General features: G+C 40.8%; 1 protein-coding gene across 1 annotated transcript in view; it reads right to left on the minus strand.

The window, feature by feature from the left end:
* itgb5 (integrin, beta 5) overlaps positions 1-24333 on the minus strand; it is a 129436-nt gene that overhangs the window by 61211 nt on the left and 43892 nt on the right. The window contains exons 7-10 of the mRNA XM_072262082.1: positions 23706-23801; positions 23528-23617; positions 13083-13217; positions 2137-2566 (exon numbers count right to left, since the gene is read on the minus strand). Of these exons, the coding sequence (XP_072118183.1) occupies positions 2137-2566; positions 13083-13217; positions 23528-23617; positions 23706-23801 (751 nt within the window). The remainder of the gene's footprint in view (positions 1-2136; positions 2567-13082; positions 13218-23527; positions 23618-23705; positions 23802-24333) is intronic.

The following is a 24333-nucleotide window of genomic DNA, read 5'->3' on the forward strand; positions in this document are numbered from 1 at the left end:
CATAAATAATATTAGGATTACCATTATACCCAACTATTATGCTATTAAAATGACTTTTCTATCATCTTCTTTAACCTCAATTGCCTGGAAAGTTATTCTTTTTCATTAGCACTTGTGAAATATGGATCTATTGACCTAAATGGGTCAAATTTCAGAAACAGAGCAAAACTGCTATAATATGGTACGTTTAACACAACTAACTGGATGTGAATTCTATAGCAAATATCTCCAATATTCAGAAAGCTGCACTAGTACTTTTACTCACACATTATCTTAGCATGTCAAAACATGTTGTCCATTCCTTGTGAGTGCCCTGTTCACTGACTTATATTCTTAACTTATCCCTGCTGCCTCTATTTTTAAAATTCTTGTCCTGACCTATGAAACTCAATCTCCTTTTCCATTTTACTCTGTCTGTACAGGTTATTCAGCCCTGGGTCCAACTTATACCATCTAGTTCACTAACTGCAGACTGATTTTGCTAAATAACTTTACTGTCCCTCTTTTAAGAGTGCCTTCAAGCTTCTTGATGGCAGCAATGTGAAGAGGGCATGCTCTGGGTGACTGGGGTCTTTAATGATGGATGCCACCTTTCTGAGGCATTGACTTTCCATTGCTGGGGAGGCTAGCACTCGTGATGGAGCAGACAGAGTTTACAATGTTCTGCAGCTTTTGCCAATCCTGTACAGTGGCCTCTCCATACCAGACAGTGATGCAACCAGTCAGAATACTCTCCATGTACATCAGTAAAAAATCATGAGTGCTGTGGCGACGTTCCAATTCTCCTCAAACTCCTAATGAAATATAGCCGCTGTCATGCGCTCTTTGTAATTGCAACAAGATGCTGTGTCCAGAATAGATCTTCAGAGATACTGACACCTCAGGAACTTGAAATGGCTCACCCTTTATATTGCCGATCTCTTGACAAGGCCTGGTGTGTGTTTCCCCAACTTCCCTTCCTGAAATCTACAATTAATTCCTTGGTCTTGCTGAAACTGAGTGCAAAGGTTGTTGTTGTGACACCACTCAACCAGCTGATCTATCTACCTCCCCAGCACCATCTGAAACTTTGACAACATTACTTTGAGTTATTGGCTACTTTACAGCTGGTGCTTGAGTTATGCTTAGCCGCAGTTGTGGGTGTACAGAGAGTAGAGGGCAGCGGCCTAAGCAGAGTATGAGCTCAATATTCAGCACTGTCTTATCTCCCCTCGTCATCCTTTACTCTTTGATCTTTTTGACTCTTTTGGGAGCATCCTTGAGGTGCGGCCAATGTTGATTGTTAGCACTGACTTCTCTGAATTCTACATGGACCATTTCTCACCCCTTACAAACAAAACTTTTTCCACTTTCGAGAACTGAATGAACCTCCAACAAATGCTTCTTATAGAGTAAAAAAAAGGTCAAAGAGTAAAAAAAAACAAAGAATAAAGGATGACGAGGGGAGATTGAAGCAGTGCTGAATATTAAACTCACATTTCTGAGACTCAATAAAGCAAAATGGAGAATAGCTTCCAATAAAATCTTATGCCATCAGTGCATAGGTGATATACAGAAAATGCGACAAGCCAATAGTAATGACAGTGTTGTTTCAGAGCCAAACCTCTTATATTTTAAACTCCCAAATACAGTAAAAACCTTGAGTCAGCATGAAAATCATTGTAAAAACAAGGACATATTGCCACTGAATCAGAAATGCTGGCAATGTGCCATCCAGTCATAAAGTGTACACCTAACACAAAATGAAAACATCTCTCACTGTTTCAAATGGGCTGTTTACCCATGGCCAAATTCTTCACCTCCCAACTCCACCCAAACCACCATTTAGCTTCTCACCAGATTAATCCTGCTGATTTGCATAAACAAAGATTCTAACTGAAGTAGAACTTCTCTAAAAGTTCAGGAATTTGCCAAGGCTTTGTGATGGCCTGTTGTTAATGCAAATACACATTGTGCCTGTAGATACACTTTGCTGAATTGAGATTCCCTTAAAGTAATCATATTAATCCTTTACGTCTTGACTTAGAAAACTCCCACTTACTAAGAGTTTGCCTTCACCAAAACGATCATCTTTCTTAATAAACAAAAAGCTTAAGCAATGCAAAGTGGAGCTAAACAAGGAAAATCCAAACTTACCTGAACATAGTATGCCCTTGTGCCTTGCACATGAGAAGTCATCACATTCACAGAATGTCCCATAAATCCTTCCAAACTCACTTTCATAGCAGACACATTGGTTGCAAATGCATTCACCTCTGCCACTGCAGACTGGCTTTTCCTCTGCTTCACGACAGAACATCTGGAATACATTACTTGTTTCTCCATCTTGACATTCACAGTTGGCTCCCAAAAAGCCTGGGTCGCATGTACAGATTCCACACTCATAACTTCCATTACCACTGCACTTGAAACTGTTGGCTTGCATCTCACTTGTACACTCACAGTTACAAATATAACCAACAGTTACACTGAGTAAATCTTTGAAACCAACTGGTTTAATTGTAAAAGTATTTCTGGTCCTGGATTCTGGGCAGCTCTTGGCTTCCAGAGAGACATCAAAGGATACCTGAATAGAAATAAGAACACAAGAACATGAGAGATCGGAACAGAGCAGCCCAGTGAGTTTACAGAGCTACTCATAACAGAACAGGGGACCTCCTGGATCCATCTTCCTGCTATACTAAATTACTCTCTATACCAAGTGTCAACCTAGAGTCCACAGATCCCATGCTTAATGGTATTGATCCATGGCATTAAAAAGGTTGGGAAACCCTGCTCCTAAAGGATTCTAGGATAAGTTAACAAATTCCACTGATCAAAGATATGTGCCTTCTTCTCAGGCATAAATTGCCAGCTCCTTATTCTGTTTTTTTTGTTAGATTATGAAGACACGTAGTCTCCTTTTATTGTCATTTAGTAATGCATGCATTAAGAAATGATACATTATTTTCTCCGGTGTGATATCACAAAACACAGGACAAACCAAGACTGAAAAAACTGACAAAACCACATAATTACAACATATAGTTACAAACAGTGTAACAATACCATAACTTGATGAAGAAAGTCTGTGAGCACAGTAAAGTTCAAAGTTTCTCAAATGTCCCACATCTCACGCAGACGGGAGAAGGAAGAAAAACTCTCCTTGCCATGCCGACCACAGTCCGACTCTGAGTCATCCGAAAACTTCGAGCTCTGATCAGCTCTCCGACAGCTAGTATTGAGTGGCATCTCTGCCGAACAATTCCACCTCCTTCTCGGTCACCAAAAGCAGGCAAGGCCGGGGATTTTGAGGCCTACCCTCCGAAAGATTCCCAACCACACAGTAACGACAGCAGTGAATGAGCGTTTCAGAAATTTCTCCAGATGTTCCTCTGTGCTTTCACATCTGTCTCCATCAAATCAGAATTGTCCACCGCCCCTATTTAACAGATATGATATCATTTTTCACCGGGGGACTGCGCATGTGCGGCGTGCTGCCATAGTTGCACACCTTTTTTGCTAATTGTGCTATCTATGCTCACTTTCTTTCATATTCATCCTTCTGTGTTGGGAGAAGTTGGCTCTGATGTGTGCTTTTTGAGCACTGTGTGTTTGATGTTTTCTTCGAAGAGATTCCATGGTGTTTCCTTGTTCCGTGGCTGTCCATGGGAAGACCAGTCTCAGGGTTGTTTACTTCTATATATACGTACATTGATAATAAATGTACTTTGAACTTTGATTTTCTTCACAAACATTGTTCCACCTTGTAACTAGATGTTGCAGGCAGCTAAACTATGTTCCTACACCCACATATTAGCTGTGAAGAAATTCATTTTTTAAAAAAAAAGGATTACCTATTATTCCTCTAGAATTCAGACACAGCATCCTGACTTTGAAAAAATAGTCACTGTTCCATCGCTGTCATTAGGTCTATAGCTTGGAACTCTCTACCATTTCACATTTTGAGTGTACCTTCACCACAAGGACTGCATGGCTTCAGGATAATATAACACCAAGACCATAAGACGTAGGAATTAGGCCTTTTGGCACAGTGTCTGCCCTGCGATTTAATCATGGCTGATGTAGATAGAACATAGCACATTAAAACAGGTCCTTTAGTCCACAAAGTTGTGCTGAACCAATTAAATTAGTAATCAAATAGTCAACTAAACTAACCTCTTTTGCCTACACAATGTCCACATCCTTTCATTTTCTACACATTCTATGTTTCTTTAAAGTCTATGTTTCTGGCTCTACCACCACCCCAGACAGTGCATTCCAGGCATCCACAACTCTATCAAAAGCCTGCCCCTCATATCTCCTTTGAAATTAACCCCGCTCACCTCAAATGCATGCCCTCTGATATTATACATTTCAACCCTTGGCAAAAAAACATTATCTATCTACTCTATCTCTGCCTCTCATCATCTTAAACCTCAGCCACTGCCGCTAGAGAGGACGTGAAGGTATTGGCCAAGGCCCTAGCAATCTCTTCTCTTACTACTCTCACTAACCTGGGGTATATCCCATCAGACCCTGGGGATGTACCCACCTTAATGCCTCTTTAAAAGACCCAACACAGCCTCCTCCTTTGCTTTAAAATGCCCTGGTATAGCAATACGCTCTACACTCATCTCCCTATCCCCCATATCCTTCTCTTTGGTAAATACTGATGTAAAGTACTCATTAAGGACATCATCCATATCCTCCACATCGAAACAAATGTTTCCTCGTTATCCATTAGAGGTCCTTCCCTCTCTCTAATGATCATCTTGCACTTGATATATGTATAGAATGCCTTAAGATTCTCTTTAATCCTACTTGCCAAGGACTTTTCATGGATTTATTTTCACTGCCTTCTCCCTGTAACCTTTGATGCCCTTACTAACCAAGAGCCTCTGCTTTAAATATACCCAATAACTTGGCCTGGACAATGATTTTCACAGATTAACCACCCCCAGTTTAGAGAAACTCTGTTTTAAGGGAACATTCTAATATTCCGAGGCTGACCCTCTGATCCTAGCCTCTCCCACTATTGGAAACATCCTCTTCATGTTCACTCAGTCTAAGCTTTCAATAGTTGTTTCAGTGAAATCCGTCCCCTCCCCCACCCCTCATTTTACTAAACAGTTCCGGAGCCATCAAACACTCCTCATACGTTAACCATTTCATTCCCAGGATCATCCACATAAACCTCCTCTGTTCCACTTCCGAAGCCAGCACATCTTTTAAGACAGGGGGCTCAAATCTGCTCATAATACTGCAAATTAACGTCTTATAAAGCCTCAGCATTACATCCTTGCTTTAATATTCTAGTCCTCTGGAAATGAATGTTAACATTGCATCTGTCTTCCTTACTACCGCTCAAACTGCAAGGTAACCTTTCAAGTCCCTTTGCAACTCAGATTTCTGAATTTGCTCCCCATTCCACCTGCCATGTCTTTGGTTGTTCTGCTCATCTGTCCAAGTATTTCTACAGACTTACTGCTTCTACAACATTACCTGCTCCTCCTTTATATCATCCGCAAACATGGCTACAAAGCCATTAATTCTATCATCCATATAATGTGAAAAGTAGTGGACCCAATACTGACCCCTGTGGGACACCACTAGTCACTGGCAGCTGACGAGAAAAGACCGTTTTATTCTCAATCCTTGCCTTCTGCCAGTTGGCCAATGTCCTGATCATGCTACCACCATTCCTGTAATATCACAGGTTCTTATCTTGTTAAGCAGCCTCATGTGCGACACCTTGTCAAAATCTTTCTGAAAATACAAGTAAACAACATCCGGTGATTCCCCATTGTCTATCCTGGCTGTCATTTTCTCAAAAAACTCCAACAGATTTTTCAGGCAAGATTTCCCTTTAAGGAAACAATGCTGACTTCATGCTATTTTATCAAATGCCTCCAAGTACCCCAAAACCTCATTCTTTGCAATAGCATTCAGAAATGAGCAATTATGTTTGCTACACACACACATTGCTGGAGGAACTCAGCAGGCCAGGCAGCATCTATGGAAATGAGTACAGTCAACGTTTCGGGCCGAGGTCCTTCAGCGAGATTCAAGAGTGTATAATGTCATTTTCAGTACATAAGTGTAAAGGAGAAAGAAATTGTTACTCCCGATCCTATATAGTACAAAATACTAAGAATTCAATAATAAAACCCAATCAATATAAATACATGAGACAGTTTACATACATAGATCGCTTGAATGTCCATAAAGTGACACTAGACACAGGAGTGTCTGTACATAAAGTGACTGGCAGGAAATGATAAAGTAGTGGTGGTTGGGCTGTGGGGGAGGGGGTGGTTTAGTGGGTGGAGGTGTTGGTCAGCCTTACTGCTTGGGGAAAGTTAAGGTTTTTTAAGTCTGGTGCTCCAGGTGTGGCTGCTATGTAATTTCCTCCCTAATGGGAGTGGAACAAACAGTCCATGGGCAGGGAACAAACCTTCATGACATCGCTGCCCTTTTTCCGGCACCCTTCTGTATACATGTCTTTGATGGTAGGTAGTCTGGTGCTGGTGATGCATTGGGCAGTTCTGATTACCTGTTGTAGAGTCTTGCTGTTCACTGCAGTGCAATTTCCACACTGGGTAGTGATACAGCTTGTTAGGATGCTCTCTACTGCACACCAGTAGAATGATGCAAGTATAGATGTGCATAGTCCTATTTTCATCAGATAGACTGGCAGCTAAATTCTCCTGCTTACCCATCCTTGGGTCAACCAGATCCTCCTGAATATATTTTTTATTCAGTGCCTGTAACCAGGGTGCTAAGCTGGTCACTAAAAATGGCAGGGTCACTAAGTATGTTAGTCAAGATTGAATGATATTATTGGACTCCAATCATAAACTTCATTCTGAGCAGAGAAGTCTTCTAACGATCCAGTAAATGAAGATGGATAAAGTTAGACGTTAAGAAATACTAAGGGTTAATAGTATTAAAATAACTGAAATATTATCATCCTTTATTTTACATTTCAATATTGATTAGGTTAGCATCCAACTTTTTAAAATATTTATATTAGCAAATAGTATACATTCATTCATAACCAAGATTAGTTTTACTAAATGTTTTAAGCTTAGGATTTTCAGATGCGTTTCCAAATATATTTTAGCATGACCGTCCTGCCTTCAGATCCATTATTTTTAACCAAGCTCTGTTCATTTGGATAGCAACCAATCAATTTATTGTACAGCCTTAAGCATCATTGCACTAAATCCTTTCTGACATTAATGCTGAATATGTAGCCAACCGAGAAAGAATTTTGATCTGTAGCAAGACTACATGCTCCAGTTACTGAATGCCTTTGTTAGTTTACTAACTAGCTGGAGGGTGAACTAAGAAAGGTCAACATTTCTAGCACACAACTTCTTTACTGTTTGATAGATTTGCTGAGTATACCCACAGGAAAATGAATCTCAGGGTTGTGTATGGTGACATTTAAGTACTTTGACAATAAATTTGCTTTGAACTTTGAAGACCATGAAATTTCTATTTTGCGAAATCCATCTGTCCATATAACGTGCCACTATTTCTCTCTGAAGTCCTCACACAAGTTACTTTCCTGTCAACGTCTTAGGCATCTGACTCTGCCAGAGAAATAGCGGGCAGACCCAGTCATAAATAAGTCCTTTGTAACTGTGACTGGGGGCTGCCTACCTCCACCAACAGCAGAACTCATCCTATTCTGCTCTAATAATTCTGTCCCATGGTCCAGTTCAGTAGGAATGGAATCACTTGTTTAACTCTTATTTATCCCTAACTTTTTAGGTAAACCCTGAAAACTGAGGGTGACTTTCTTCCACTCTGGTTTTGTGGGCTGACGTGGCTAATGCAACAGATGTGCAAATAACAGATGTTTTCACACATGGAGCATGTGATAACCACTGATACAGATAAATGGATGGCCTAGGAGATGTTCCACTCTTTCCCATCTCTTTTGCAGGGACTCCGCCTTCTCCTGTTTGGTTGTTTGTTTGTTATGAGCCGTGTTGTATGACGTGGGCAATCATGGTCTTTGCATGTTCTCGGTAAATTCTTTCCTCAGAAGCAGTTTGCAATTGCCTTCTTCTGGGCAGTGTCTCAACACTACTCCAAGTGCTCCTTCTCCATTTAAAGCTTGTCAATTTAATAAGGACCTAAGGATTTCCATTACTGAACACTACTCCCATCTACACTGTTGCATCACCTCCATTTCAGAGTTTATCTACTTGGAAAACCCTAAAGTTTGATGTAAAGTTCTACTCCCAACACAATATATATTTTGGACAAAGCAAGCAAAATAAATTCCAGCCCATCTTGTTTCAAGTTCCTCCCACATCCAGATTTTACAGAAAAGGACGGAGTGGGATACCAACCCACTCTCAGGATGCAATTTCCTCATTTACAAATTTAATGAGGCTGCATATCTCGAATTTTTTCGCTTTTCTAGACTTCATGGCAGATGGCCAAGATACTTTGGCTTTTGGGATACTAGCATCAAAAGGGAGGCTGCCATAAAGAAAATCTGCACTTCTGCAGTACTGACAGTGAGCTCGTAACTCAGGATTGCTCCCTAATGGCTCACAATCAACCTTGTTATTCTGACAGCGTTTGTAACCCCACTTACACTTCTTCCACTCCATTATTTTACAAGTTAATGGTTGAAAGCTATTCATGACAGGACACATCGTGTCATGTTTTGTCCTACTCATGGTATACAGGACTCACTTAACTACTACAAGGTCATAAGGTAGTACAGCATGGAAGTCCCTATAAAGGACTGCAAGAACAGCTGAGAGGATCATAGGGGTCTCCCTACCATCCATCAGGGATACTTATCAGGAGCGCTGCATACCCAGTGCCCTTAGTATTATGAAAGATCCCACTCATCCATCCAGCATCCTCTTCCTTTTCTACCATCAGGCAGGAGACTCCGATGCATACAGACAAGAAGGGTCAGGATGGGAATTGTCTTCTTCCCCCAGGCTATTAGGCTTCTGAATTCCCTGCCGCATCACATTTGAAGTGTCACGGGTTCATCTGTTTGGGACCTGACAATATTTAACTAATGCACTTTACTTTGTTTATCTATGTGTAATTCATTTGAAGATTTCACTCACAACACGCTGGAGGAACTCAGCAGGTCGGGCAGCATCAGCGGAAAAGATCGGTCGACGTTTTGGGCCGGAACCCTTCATCACCTCACAACAAGCTGGAGGAAGTCAGCAGATCGGGCAGCATCCGTGGAAAAGATCGGTCAACGTTTCGGGCCGGAGCCCTTCGTCGGGACTGACGAAGGGTTCCGGCCCGAAACGTCGACCAATCTTTTCCACAGATGCTGCCTGACCTGCTGAGTTCCTCCAACGTGTTGTGAGTGTTGCTTTGACCCCAGCATCTGCAGATTATTTTGTGTCATTTGAAGATTTAATTCTTACTTTCCTAAGTTATTGTTATGTCTACCACTGTGTTTTACACTCTGGTCCAGAGAACCATTGTCTTATTTGCCAGTATACATGTATATAGTTAAATGACAATAAACCTGACGACTGGATTTATCAGGATCAGAATCAGGTTTATATCACAGACATATGTCATGAGATTTGCTAATTTGGCAGCAGCAGTACAATGCAATACATAATAATAGAGAAAAATTATATATAAAGGTCCAACTCTGGTTTGACTTCACACTCACACAACACCTCACACTTATCTAGATTAATTGCCATTTTGCCTTGCCTTGGCCCAGTTACCAAGTTGATCAAATCCCTTTTAACTTTTGATTACCCTCTTCACTGTGTATGAATTTATTGATCTACAAACTTACTGATCGTGCCTTCAAATTTCTCATATGTAAATGACAAAATCAGTCATATAGTATGTTGCATATATAGCTTGTTCAAAGTGCAGCAGCAAGAATCTTAACCAAAAAAGAAAATCTGAACATTTATCAGCAGTTCTGGTGACATTACACGGGCTGCCTGTGTCCTTTAGGATCAATTTTAAAATGCTCTTAATTGTATTTAAGCCTCTGAATAATCTAGCCTTCTGTATATTTCGGAGAATCTCTGCCTTTACATCCCTAATCGTAATCTTAGATCTGTGAACACTGGTTTGCTTTGACCCAGACGTATAAGAACTGGTGATGTGACTCTTTGCTCTTATGCACCAAAACTCTGGAATACTCTCCTGACTGAGATTTGCCAGGCTAAATCTGTGAATTGTTTCAAAACATTTCTAAAAACCTACTTTGTTAATTTGGCCTACATATAGGATTACTTAATACCTGTTGAAGTTGATTACATTTGTATAATTTGGTATATTCGATTACATTTTATTCTGTATAATGTTTGTCTTTACTTACAGTATCAAGCAAAAGTCTTAGGCACATGTAAAAAAAATCTGTAAAGCAAAGATGCTTTCAAAAATAATGAAGTGTTTATAAACATCAAAAAAATGACTGTAAAGAGCAGAAAGCAATAAAAAAAAACTAGATAAAGTCAATATTTGGTGTGACCACCTTTTGCCATTAAAACCACATCAATTCTCTTAGGTTTTTTATAAGAAGATCGGCTGGTAAATAGTTCCAAGCGTCTTGGAGAACTTGCCACAGTTCTGCAGAATATGACTGTCTCACTTGCTTCTGCCTCTCTAGGTAATCCCAGACAGCCTCAATGATGTTAAGATGAGGGCTCATGGAGGCCATACCGTCTGAAACCATATATAAAAAAATCTAAGGTGCCCAAGACTATTGCACAGAACTGTATGATTTTTAATTTTGTCTCATTCTTATGACTATTGATTTATTCTTACAATCTATGCACTTCAAGCCTGCATCTTAATGTATAAAAGGTGTTATATAAATGTAGTTATTATTATACGTACGTTGAACTTTTGAACCAACAATGGGCCCAGCACAAATCGCTGTCACGGGCCTCCAGTCCATAAAATAACCTTTCGTCATCACCCTCTGCTTCCTACCATCACGTCAATCGTGTGGGCATTTAGCTGGCTGTCCTTGGGTTCCATGTGACCTACCGATCTAGACTAGCTTTCCATGTGGGAACTTGTCAAGGGCCTTGCTAAAGTCCATATACACAATGTCTACCATCCTGCCCTCATCAATCCTCTTGAGGAGTTCTTCAAAAAGTTTTCCAACAGATCTGTGAGACATAATGTTAGTGTTGTAGCTCTAGTGAAAATGTTTATCGAAAACAGCTAATTTGGAAGAACTCTTCAGGATTATAGCCATGATAGTGTCGTGGTGTACAGATTGTTCTGCATCCAGTGAACTCATTTCTGAACATAACTGCAAAAGGCCAATGTCTGTGATGATAGGGATCTTAGATGGAGGATATGACAGATCCTTGGCACTTGAGGGTGAAGATCTATATGAACCAAAGCCTTGTTTGATCCTACTTTCATTGAAGCCTACTAACCCAGATGGCTGTGGGATGCCTATACTTTAAGTTTCCAGTGTCTGCAGTTTTTTTAAAAAAAAGCACTTACGGTAATATTCTGACTAATTATACCTTCCAGTCATTCACATGCTCATGGATACACTCACGGCCACGTTATTAGGCATATCTGTACAACTGCACATTAATACAGATATCCAATCAGCCAATTATATGGCAGCAACTCAATGCATAAAAGCATGCAGTCATGGCCAACAGGTTCAGTTGCTGTTCAGAACAAATGTCAGAACAAGGAAGAAATGTGATCTGACTTTGACTGTGGAATGATTGTTGGTGCCAGACAGGGTGGTTTGAGTATTTCAGAAACTGCTGATCTCCTGGGATTTTCAAGCACAACAGTCTCTAGCATTTACAAAGAATGGTGTGCAAAAACAAAACAAAAATCCATTGAACAGTAGTTCTAAGAGTAAAAATGCCTTGTTAATGATAGGGGTCGAAAGAGAATGGCTGAAATGGCTCAAGCTGACAGGAAAGAAACAGTAACTCAAATAACCACGTGTTACAACAGTGAAGCATTTCTGAACGCACAACACATTGAACCTTAAAGTGGATGGTTTACAGCAGTAGAAGACCACGAATATAAATTCAGTGGCCACTTTAATAGGTACAGGAGTTATCTAATAAAAGTGACTACTGAGTGTATGTGCCCTGATGAGTTTGTCTCCAGGAACGGCAATAATGAACATAAATAACTATAGTCCTTGCCAGCTGGACAAAGATGAAAGGCCAATAAAGGAGAATTGTATGTCAAAAGGCAACAGACAGGTAGAGGATACTTATTAATTCTGTCTCAAAACACAGGAGATCATAAGTGGCTCTTAGTAACACAATCACCAAAAATCTTAGTAACACTATGCATAAACCATTAAAAAAAAACAACTAAGACTTGTAAACTAATGCAGATGCTTGGTTCTTGCTTTAAGTAGTTAGTTTCACTGACCAGAAACATGTTGAGATCAACTGAATTCACAATTTAAGAAAATAGTTTTAAAAATGCATAATGGATAACTCCTTATATCAACAGGAACAGTTCATCAACAAACAAAATGAAGACTAGCAAGTGACAGGTAATATTTCAAGATTTATCACAATATTTTTCATTTGAATAAATATTAAAAAGAGTTATTTCTGGCAACTTCAGTGCACTATGAAGCATGTCTGGAGTCAGCTGATGCAAATCTGGGAAGAGTCAGTTCACATTCGTTAGGATTTGTAAATATGGAAGTCACCTAAATTTTCAATTCCATTTCAATGCAACCTATTCTTAATTTACATCCATTTAATGAACTGAAAATGAGGAAATATTTCTGCTATATCAGTTACTGGAGTTTAATCTGACCTATGAGTTTAAATTATTATGAGCAACATTATGAATTGAAAGTCAGAAACTGGTGCACACTAAGGCTTGCAATGATTCTGTTGAAAGCACAGCTCCATTTTACAACACAAAACTGAAATAGCCTTTATTTCTCTTACTGCAACATGATCTTCTGGAGGGACAATCTCGACAACACATGCTATTGTGAGGCAAAAAAAAAGGCAGTGCAAATTCACTGCACATTTTAAAATTGACTTAAAAGATAAAGCAATGCAAATTGTCTTTCATCCAAATGTAACTAAATCCTGGCCACTTACTGTATCGCCAATTTTGAGCTCACCACATTTTCGAACTCCAGGACGTGAAACACCATCTTGACAGATAGCTGTGAGGGACAGGTCAAGGTCCTCTGGCTTATCCCATACCGTCAGCTCAACCTTTGATCGGATACTCTGGATTAAGAAAACACATTCTTTAATATCAATGCAACAAAAAGTACTCAAAGCCATAGGGTCAACAATTTCAGTTTAACATAGCAGTAACTGTAAATTAAAATCCAGTGCAGTCTTTCAGGCTTTCCTTGCTCCCTGTTTTGCTCTATCTCTGTTTCTGCCTTTTACCTGACCAGTACTGCAATACACCTCATAAATGACATTCCCCAACCCTTCAGTCCTATGCATCACTAAGAGGAATACACAGTCCTTGATCTCTCCCTGTCTCACTTTTAAAATCCTCCAATTTGGCAGACATCTCCTTACCTGCAAGCGGCCCCTCCCAATCAAAAACACAAGAGATTCTGCAGATGCTGGAAAACTAGAGTCACACAAGATGTCGGAGGAACTCAGCAGGTCAGGCAGCATCCAGGGAGAGAAATAAAGGGTCGATGTGTCGGGCTGAAGCCCCAATCAACCTCTGCCTGTCAAAACTTCCAAAACTTTAATTCATAGATCAGTCCTAACATTTTTCAGATCAGAGCTATTTCAGAACTAAAAGGATTATAGCCAGCAGTCCCAAGCTGACATGCTGTAGCTTGCCCTGCCTTATTTCCAACCGAGAGCTGAGTGTAGACATCTCTCTAATAGAACAACCTACATGCGGCTTGAGAAATCTCCATCTTATCCAATACTGCCCCACCTCAAAACAGGAATCTTTATATCATGAACGGTGATTCCAATTCTAGACAAGTCTGGCTGCTACCAGTTGCAGAGGTGGTAACACTGCCAAATCCCGGCTTGTCTCGGGTCCACTGGACTCCATGTGATTGCAACAATAGAGTGGATTGACAAATATGCTATAGATGTGTTGAAATTAGAAATAAAACACATTATAAGTATTCAGCAGGTCAGGCAGCATCTGTGGAGAGAAACAGAGCCCACATTTTTCATTCATGACCTTTCATCAGCACACAGAATATATTTAGGAAAACAAATATGACTGCAGATGACGGAATCTGAAACAAAATGGAAAATCTGGAATAATAGATGAGCTGATTGGAACCAGGGAATTGGAAACAGTCTACATGGAGAAGGGCATCAGGGATAATTTTCCAGTAACATCCGTAGATTCCTTTGGAAACACTGGCCAAACCTAACTCAATTTGGTTTATGATTAAAATAAAACTTGTTGAAACAAACTAAAAAATTAAAAGACTAGGTAGTATTTTGTGGCGTCCACCAGCTTGGTTAAAATTGTAAAGCTAGCTTCTGCTGCTCAGCCCCAAACAGAGAAGGCTTTAATTGTCTGGAAACTATCGCCTGGTAGCACTCACATCTACAGTGATGAAATGTTTTGAGAGATTGATTATGACATGACTGAATTCCTGCTTCAGCAAGGACACGGAGCCATTGCAATTTGCCTATCACCACAATAGGTCAACAGCAGACACAATCTCAATGGCTCTCCACACGGCTTCAGACCAGCTGAACAACACAAACACATACGTCAGGATGCTGTTCATCGACTATAGCTCAGCATTTAATACCATCATTCCCACAATCCTGATTGAGAAGTTGCAGAACCTGGGCCTCTGTACCTCCCTCTGCAATTGGATCCTCGGCTTCCTAACCGGAAGACCACATTCTGTGTGAATTGGTTATAACATTTCCTCCTCACTGACGATCAACACTGGCACACCTTGGAGGTGTGTGCTTAGCCTACTCTATAGTTACTCTCTACTCTTTAGTTCTACTGTATATGTGTGTGTGTATATATATATATATATATATATATATATATATACACACACACACAACTGTGTAGCTAGGCATAGCTCAAATACCATCTATAAATTTGTTGTTGATACAACCATTGTTGGTAGAATCTCAGGAGGTGACGAGAGGGCGTACAGGAGTGAGATATGCCAACTAGTGGAGTGGTGCTGCAGCAACAACCTGGCACTCAATATCAGTAATACGAAGGAGTTGATTGTAGACTTCAGGAAGGGTAAGACGAAGGGACACATACCAATCCTCATAGAGGGATTAGAAGTGGAGAGAGTGAGCAGCTTCAAGTTCCTGGGTGTCAAGATCTTTTAGGATCTAATCTGGTCCCAACAAATTGATGTAATTATTAAGAAGGCAAGACAGTGGCTATACTTTATTAGGAGTTTGAAGAGATTTGGCATGTCAACAAATACACTCAAAAACTTCTATAGTTGTACCCTGGAGAACATTCTGATAGGCTACATCACTGTCTGGTATGGAGGGGCTACTGCACAGGACCGAAGGAAGCTGCAGAAGGTTGTAAATCTAGTCAGCTCCATCTTGGGCACTAGCCTACAAAGTACCCAGGACATCTTTAGGGAGCGATGTCTCAGAAAGGCATCGTCCATTATTAACGACCTCCAGCACCCAGGGCATGCCCTTTTCTCACTGTTACCATCAGGCAGGAGATACAGAAGCCTGAAGGCACACACTCAGCGATTCAGAAACAGCTTCTTCTCCTCTGCCGTCCCTTTTCTAAATGGACATTGAAGTTTTGGACACTACCTCACTTTTTAAAAAAATAAACAGTATTTCTGTTTTTGCACGTTTTAAAAATCTATTCAATATACATAATTAATTTGATCGATTTAAGTGCCAGACCGAATTGGAAATGTCAGGTATGGGTGAATTGAGGTGCTGGGGACGGGCCTGGGCCTGAAAGCATATCGAAGAGGTATGGCCACAGCTTCAAAAGTTAATTAATATCAGGCTACCACTCAAATATTCATCCTGAATGTTTGCTCAGTTTGTTAGTATAGTCACAAATGCCAAACCCAAAAGTATAAAATTCATACAAGACATATCAAACTCCTGATGCAAAAACATCCTTGTGTTTCTAAGTGGGCCTCTTGTTCAAATGAATTCCCATGGTTAGTCTGAAATACTTAAAGGAACACAAGTAATCTGGATAAGCATTTTTCAGCCATGAATATTTCACATGGCTTGATTTCTTACACTTACAATTCCATCCTCAGGAGATGGAATTCTAGCTGATTAAAGCAGGTAGGGTTAGAATTCCATGGCAGAGTTAAAACTGAGGATGGAATCCAGATATATTGAGGTTCAACCCCAGTTTACGTGCACTGGAAATCCTGAACTTGAGATAAACATGTCTTAAAGCTCTCCTCAACTTGCCAAAATCTCACATCAACAACACATAACATCTGGGAACACTCCTTGAAATATCCGGCAATCCTGCCAAATATAATACTGGACAACCAACACTTAAAAATTCACTCCCAGGTCAGCTAGCATCTTGAATTGGCATATTGCTATTGCTTCATAATTGGCAAATCAAAATTCTGAAAATCAGTACCAAAGGGACCAAAAGGCTCCTTGGAAATACCATCTCAACAAGGACTGATCAGTTCATGCAAGCCCTCAGCTTACCAAGGGCAATTAGGTAGCATTAAAATCTAGCCAAGCAATAACATGGAAACATTAAAAACAATAATATCACTAGCATTGAACAAATTCCCAAGCATTACTAAGACAATCCTAGGTTTAGCTCTGAACCAAGTGAGAGACAGTGCAAAACAAAACTGATTACTTTTACACATTAGGTAGCTAGACTGGATATTGAACTTTTCACTGTTGGACTTTGGCCACATTCCACCGTGATACAACAGTTGGCGGCACGGGAGGTCGTTCCTGCCTGTGGCCATTGAACGTGCAGCTCCTCCCGTGGAGGGTCAGACACCCTGAGTCAATAGACTGGTCCTGGACTTATTTTCCATCTGGCATAGTTTGCATTTTGTTGTTTGATTGTTGGGTTTTTTTGTATTGCTATACTTACACTCTATTCTTGGTTGGTGCGGCTGTAACAAAACTAAATTTCCCTCGGGATTAATAAAGTATATCTATCTATCTACACACATCAAAGTTGCTGGTGAACGCAGCAGGCCAGGCAGCATCTGTGGGAAGAGGTGCAGTCGACGTTTCAGGCCGAGACCACAGTCCTGACGAAGGGTCTCGGCCTGAAACGTCGACTGCACCTCTTCCCACAGATGCTGCCTGGCCTGCTGCGTTCACCAGCAACTTTGATGTGTGTTGCTTGAATTTCCAGCATCTGCAGAATTCCTGCTGTTTGCGTTTAAATATCTATCTATCTATCGTTTTAAATAATAACATTTAAGTGAAACGCTACTTAATACAAAGCCACACTTCTAACAGTCTTTCGACTGGACATGAAGCCAGGGGAGGTAGTGAAGATAAGCTCACATTACCTATTAAATGCTCTGAAAGTCTCAAGTAGCATCTGACAACCAAGTCCAGCTTCTGACCTTTATGTGTGACTTAGCTACCAAGTCCGGTGGAACAACTTCTACAAAGGCGGGTTACCGGCACCTTAAAGCGAGTCACTTCAAGAAAATGGGGCTTGTCAGTCATGATTAGCAGCTCATCCAGAAGAAGGAAAGCTCTGATTTCAAACCTCTGCTGCCTTGCAGCTATACCCACTCATGGGGAAGGCCTTGGGAGTAAACCCTGAGTATATATCGGGAGCTGGGATCCCTAAGGCGGTCCTACTTTGAGTCCAATTCCGGCTAGCAACTCCTGTAATGCCACTGGTGCCAAACTGTATAGGTTTCTGCCATTCCTTTGGATTTATCAACTGGGTGGTGAGGGGGAGCCTGTTGCATGGGCAACAGATTGCTCTCCATATTATACTGCTTGTACATCACATAGACAGCTAGGACACATGGTAGAATCCAACCAACAGAGGGGCCTCATAGTGACAAGACATGGAAGATCAATATCAAACAGCTGGGGATAATAAATTCTTTCATTCTGTTTTAAATTTAATTCTCATTATCAAAGAACAAGGAGAGTACAGCGATGGTAATATATTGAGTCTACTCAATATTTATTCAACTATGAGAATGATTACATTTTAAACCACTTATAAACTACAAGTAGCTTAATCTGCCCTCAGTTTGGAATGGAAGAATTAAGATTGAAAACTGCAGCTATTTCATAACTGCTAAGTTTCTCAGCATTTTAAGTCATCTGACAGAAAATCATAAAGCTTTGGCACAATGATATAGGAAGGAATTGTAAGCAACCAAATGCCTTCTGATGAGATTAGTAGAACATCAGGTATTGGACCTTGAAGCTGAGTGCTGTCTGGATAAAGAATGCCTGTGTTTTACTGTGCTTAAAATTTCAAGCAAAAGATATAAAACACATTATTCTGTCCCTGATAACAATGCTAGTTCTTCATCGCTCTCAGCAGAACTGTATTTTATTTGTGATATTTGCTCTTCTGCGATGCTAATCAGAGGGCTACTCTGGTAAGATTCTGGTTAGGCCACACTTGGAGTATTGTGTCCAGTTCTGGTCACCTCACTATAGGAAGGATGTGGAAGCATTGGAAAGGGTACAGAGGAGACTTACCAGGATGCTGCCTGGTTTAGAAAGTATGCATTATGATCGGAGATTAAGGGAGCTAGGGCTTTACTCTTTGGAGAGAAGGAGGATGAGAGGAGACACGATAGAGGTGTACAAGATAATAAGAGGAATAGATAGAGTGGATAGCCAGCGCCTCTTCCCCAGGGCACCACTGCTCAATACAAGAGGACATGGCTTTAAGGTAAGGGGTGGGAAGTTCAAGGGGGATATTGGAGGAAGGTTTTTTACTCAGAGAGTGGTTGGTGCGTGGAATGCACTGTCTGAGTCAGTGGTGGAGGCAGATACACTAGTGAAGTTTAAGAGACAACTAGACAGGTATATGGAGGAATTTAAGGTGGGGGCTTATATGGGAGGCAGGGTTTGAGGGTCGGCACAACATTGTGGGCCGAAGGGCCTGTACTGTGCTGTACTGTTCTATGTTCTATGTTCTATAAGATGGAGGTGTTTTCAGAAGTAGAGGCTTCAACAGGGCCAACCAAAGGCGCTATTGTCTTTTTCAAGCCTTTTTTTTTATCATTGTAAGACCCTGTTGGACATCAAGAACTTAAAAGTACTGCAGCTCTACCCCATTACGGAGTTGCCCATTGGCGGAGAAGAAGCTGATTTCGGTGCAGATCATGCTGCTGCCTGCATGAGAAGGGTATCGTGGAGTCAGTGCATGAAGGCGGTGTGCTGCCTAACAGTGAGTAATTTGTCTTAGTCGCTTTTCTTGTGTTCGCAAGACTCTGCTGGATTTCGATCATGTAGAATGCTGTGGATTTACGTCACACATACCATGTAGTGTTGAGGCCAAAAAGTCTCACTTTAGTCTATCCGACCACAAGACCTTTTTCCACATCTTTACAGCATCTTACAGGAAAGAGGCCAGAGAGGGGAAAAGAAGGTTTTAAAAAAAACAGGAAGGAGAAATCAATATTTATGCCATCAGGTTGGAGGCCACCCAGAGGAAATACCAAGTCTTGGCAAAAGAAAAGTTATATTTAAATCTGGTTACTGGCAGTTCCTGGATTTGTCTGTAGAAACCGGGAGCTAGACAAGATGAATTTGCATTAATTTATATGTTTCTGTATGCAGTCTCAGTGCATGTCAAAGCAGTTTACAGACAATGCAATCACACATGTAGTTTCTGAGGTTTTAAATTTTCAAACACTTAGATCCCACAGGGAAATACTTTGTAAGTAACCTGTAGTAGTGTCTTCAACACAATAACATCTTCATATTATGTTACAAAACCACATTTAATATATTGATTACTCAAAAAGGAAATGGCAAATGGAGTTATACTTATTAACTGGGTGATGGGGTGGAGGTACACCTCTACCAAAGGAGGTGTAAGGCGCTCTTTCCCTCCGCTAGCCTACAGGTCACCCCTGGGCAAGGTGTAGCATCTGCTGAACCACCCCACCCCACACCCAGTCCAATTAGAGGCACATAAAACCATGGGAGCAGCTGGTGGATGGTGGTATGAGCAGCTGGTGCACATCACAAGTCCTGATTATGCAACCAATGACGCCAGGCAGACAATCTCTGAAGAGTACTCATAATGGCTGGGGTCAACCATCTTGTAAAGACACTGCCCAGAAGAAGGCAATGGCAAACCACTTCTGCAGAAACATGGTTATAGGATGTTGATAGCCCATGGCATACGATGCAGCACATGATGGTGATGATGATGATATAAGGTGCAATACTTCCCTACAGCTAGACCTTTTCACTTAGCACCAAGGCTGAGGGTAGCCAAACGAGCACAAGACACTGGAGCAGAATTAGGCCAGTTGGCCCATCAAGTCTGCTCCGCCCTTCCATCATGGATGGTTTATTACCCCTCTCAAACCCGTTCTCCTGCCTTCTGCCTGTAATTTTTGACACTCTTACTATTCCAGAATCTATCAACCTCCGATTTAAATATACCCAATGACTTGGCCTCCACAGCCACCTACAATGAATTCCACATATTCACCACCTTCTAGCTAAAGATATTCCTTCTCATCTGTGTTCTCAAGGAACATCCTTATATTCTGATGTTGTGCTCTCAGTTCCTAGACTCTCCCACTATAGCAAACATCTTCTGCACATCTGCTCCTTTCAATACTCAGTGGTTTCAATTAGATTCCCCCCACCCTCATTCTTCTGAACGCCAGCAAGTACAGGCCCAGAGCCATCAAATGCTCTTCATACCCTAACCCTTTCATTCTTGGGATCATTGCCAGGAAATTCCTCCAGACTCTCTCCAATGTCAGCACATTCTTTCTTAGAAAAAGGACTCAAAACTGCACACAATACTCCAAGTGAAGTCTGACCAATGCCTTATGAAGCCTCAGCGTTACATCCTTGCTCTTATATTCTACTCCTCTCAAAAGGAAAGCTAACATTACATTTGCCTTCCTCACCACCAACTCAACCTACAAACTAACCTTTAGGAAATCCTGCACAAAGACTCCAAAGTCCCCTTGCACCTCTGATTTTTGAATTTTCTCCTCAGTTGGAACATTGTACTCTTAAAAAGTCAACAGCTACAACTTCAAGCTTGGTTAAAATAAGGCAAATGATTGACACTGATCAGGCATTAGTCCAATGATGAAAATTCAAACCAGAATCGTTAAGCTAGGAGACCAAAATAATATTGAAGAAAAACTTTCATAAAGACCTAAAGCGTGAGGAAACATTTTATCGATAACAAATAAATCATGCAACCTGACCCCAGAACTGCCAAAGTAAACGCATCTACACTTGGAGATTTGGGGCTGCGTGGTAGTGTAGTGGTTAGCACAATGCTTTACGGTACAGGCGACCCAGGTTCAATTTCTGCCACTATCTGTAAGGAATTTGTACATTCTCCCCATGGCCACATGGGTTTCCTTCGGGCGCTACAGTTTCCTCCCCCAGTCCAAAGACCTACCAGTAATTGATCATTGTAAATTTTTCTGTAATTAGGCTACTACAAGTCAGGGGATTGGTGGGCTGCACGGCTTGAAGGGCCACAAGGGCCTATTCAGTGCTGTATCTCGATAAATTGAATATAAAAACAAGGAGATAATGCTGAAGCTTTACAAGACCCTACTCAGACTGCACTTGGAGTATTGTCGACAGTGTTGTCATTGGAGAGAGTCCAGAGGATGTTCATGAAGACTATTCTGGGAATGCAAAGGTTAACACATTTGGAGCATTTGGCAGCGTTGGACCTGTACTCACTGGAATTTAGAAGAATGCATGGGGATCTCATTGAAACCTACCAAATACTGAAAGGACTCATTTGCGTGGATGTGGAGAGAATGTTTCCTCTGGTGCAGGTATCCAGAACTAAAGGGCACAGCCTCAAAATTGAGGGTGTCCTTTTAGAAGTAAGGAAGAATTTTTTTAGCCAGAGAGTGGTGAATCTGTGGAATGCTCTGCCACGGACTGCGGTGGAGGCCGAGTCCGTGAGTATACTTAAGGCAGAAGTTGATAGATTCCTGATCGGCTGAGGCATCAAGCAATATGGTGAGAGGGCAGGTATGTGGTTGAATGGGTCTGGGACTAGTCATGATGGAATACAATGTTGGGAAGTATATGCACATTAGCTAGTAGGCCAGATTTGGGAACTGCTTCTTTCCAACTGCGATAAGACTGCTGAACGGATCCTGACCCGGACCTGCCTCTCGGTTTTTTTGCACTACCTTACTTTCCATTTTTCTATTTTCTATTTATGATTTCTAACTTAAATTTTTAATATTTACCATCGATTTGTAATCCAGGGAGTAGGAAGCGCAGAATCGAATATCGCTGTGATGATTGTACATTCTAGTATCAACTGTTTGGTGACAATAAAATATTAAGTATAAAGAATATGCACTTTGGTGGAATAAATGAACAGACAGAGTAGTACTTTGATGGGGAGAGAATTCAAAATGTGGATATACAAAGGGACTTGGGAGTCTTTGTGCAAGATACTCTAAAGGTTAACATCCAGGTTGAGTCAGTGGTGAAGAAGGCGAATGCAATGTTGGCCTTCATTTCTAGAGGAATATAAGAGTAGGGATGTGATGTTAAGGCTCTATAAGGTACTCGTGAGATCACACTTGGAGTATTGTGTGCAGTTTTGGGCTCCTTATTTTAGAAGGGATATACTGATGTTGGGGAGGGTTCAGAGAAGATTCACAAGAATGATTCCAGGAATGAAAGGGTTACTGTATGAGGAATGTCTGGCAGCTCGTGGGCTGTATTCCCTGGAGTTCAGGAGAATGAAGGGGGACCTCATAGAAATATTCCAAATGTTAAAAGGCTTGAACAAATTAGATATGGCAAAGTTATTTCCCATGGTAGGGGAATCTAGGGCAAGAGGGCACAACTTCAGAATTGAAGGACGTCCATTTAGAACAGAGACTCGGAAAAATTACTTTAGTCAGAGGGTGGTAAATCTGTGGAATTTGTTGCCATGAGCGGCTGTGGAGGCCAAGTCACTGGATGCATTTGAGGCATTGGTATATAAGCTCTTGATTAGGCAGGGCATCAAAGGGTATGGGAAGAAGGCAGGGGAGTGGGGATGACTGGAAGAACTGGATCAGCCCATGACTGAATGGTGGAGCAGACTTGATGGGCCGAATGGTCTAGTTTTGCTCCTATATTTTATGGTCTTATGGAATGGTGGAATGGACTCGATGGGCTGAATAGCCTAATTCTGCTCCTATGTCTTATGGTCTAAATAAATAAGTAAATAAATACACAGATAAATAAACTTGGTGATCCCACAGCTCATCACAGAAATTCACTGGTGATGTTGCAAAAGAATATATTCACAAAATTCCAATAGCTTTCTGTTGTTCTTCACATAAAAATTTGTGCATCTCATTACCCCACCATAAGATATCAATAATAAACAAAAACCAACTTACACTGTAAGCATTGACAATCAGTTGGATGATATTCTTTGAATCCCTGTCAAGGATTTCTACAGTTGTCCCAGGAATCAGTTTGGTAAAATTCTTCAGAGATAGAAACACATATAAGCATATTGGCATAGAGAGTTACAAACACATTTGGATCGAGGAGGGAGCAGAATACATCCAATACCTTGTAAAGTATATAGTGGGACTGGGTCACAGCAAATATCAAATGAATGTTGTTTTCTGCCAGCTTTTCTCCCAGAAGTGCAAGTGATGGATAGTCCTACAACCAAGAGAATAAGAGAAAAGTGAAGCACATCCTTCATCTGTAAGCAGAATACCACCTCACAGTTTCAAACAGCATTATACATTTGTGATTACACATCCCTAGATATTAGAGGATTGGTAAATGTTACTATCCAAAACACACTGAGTGCCACTTGTTCAAAATGCTTGGGGCCAGAAGTGCTTCAGGTTGTGGAATTTTTCCAAAAAATAGCTTTAACATTTTTTTTTAATTATTATTATCATTGATATAATGTTTAGCTTGGTTGATAGTTTAACTCTTATTATACATATTGATATGTTGATTATTTTAATGTATTTTTTGTTGTTGATTTTCAATAATAATTAATAAAAAGATTTTAAAATGAAATAAAATGGAATTTTTCAGATTTTAGAATAAGACAGACCATAAGATATAGGAGCAGAATTTGGCCACTTGGCCTATCAGCTCTGCTCCACCGTTTTATCATGGCTAATCCATTTGCCTCCCATCCCCAATCTCCTGCTTTCTCCCCATATCTTTCATGTCC

The sequence above is a fragment of the Mobula birostris genome, chromosome 6 (assembly GCF_030028105.1).
Source record: "Mobula birostris isolate sMobBir1 chromosome 6, sMobBir1.hap1, whole genome shotgun sequence".
NCBI lineage: Eukaryota > Metazoa > Chordata > Chondrichthyes > Myliobatiformes > Myliobatidae > Mobula > Mobula birostris.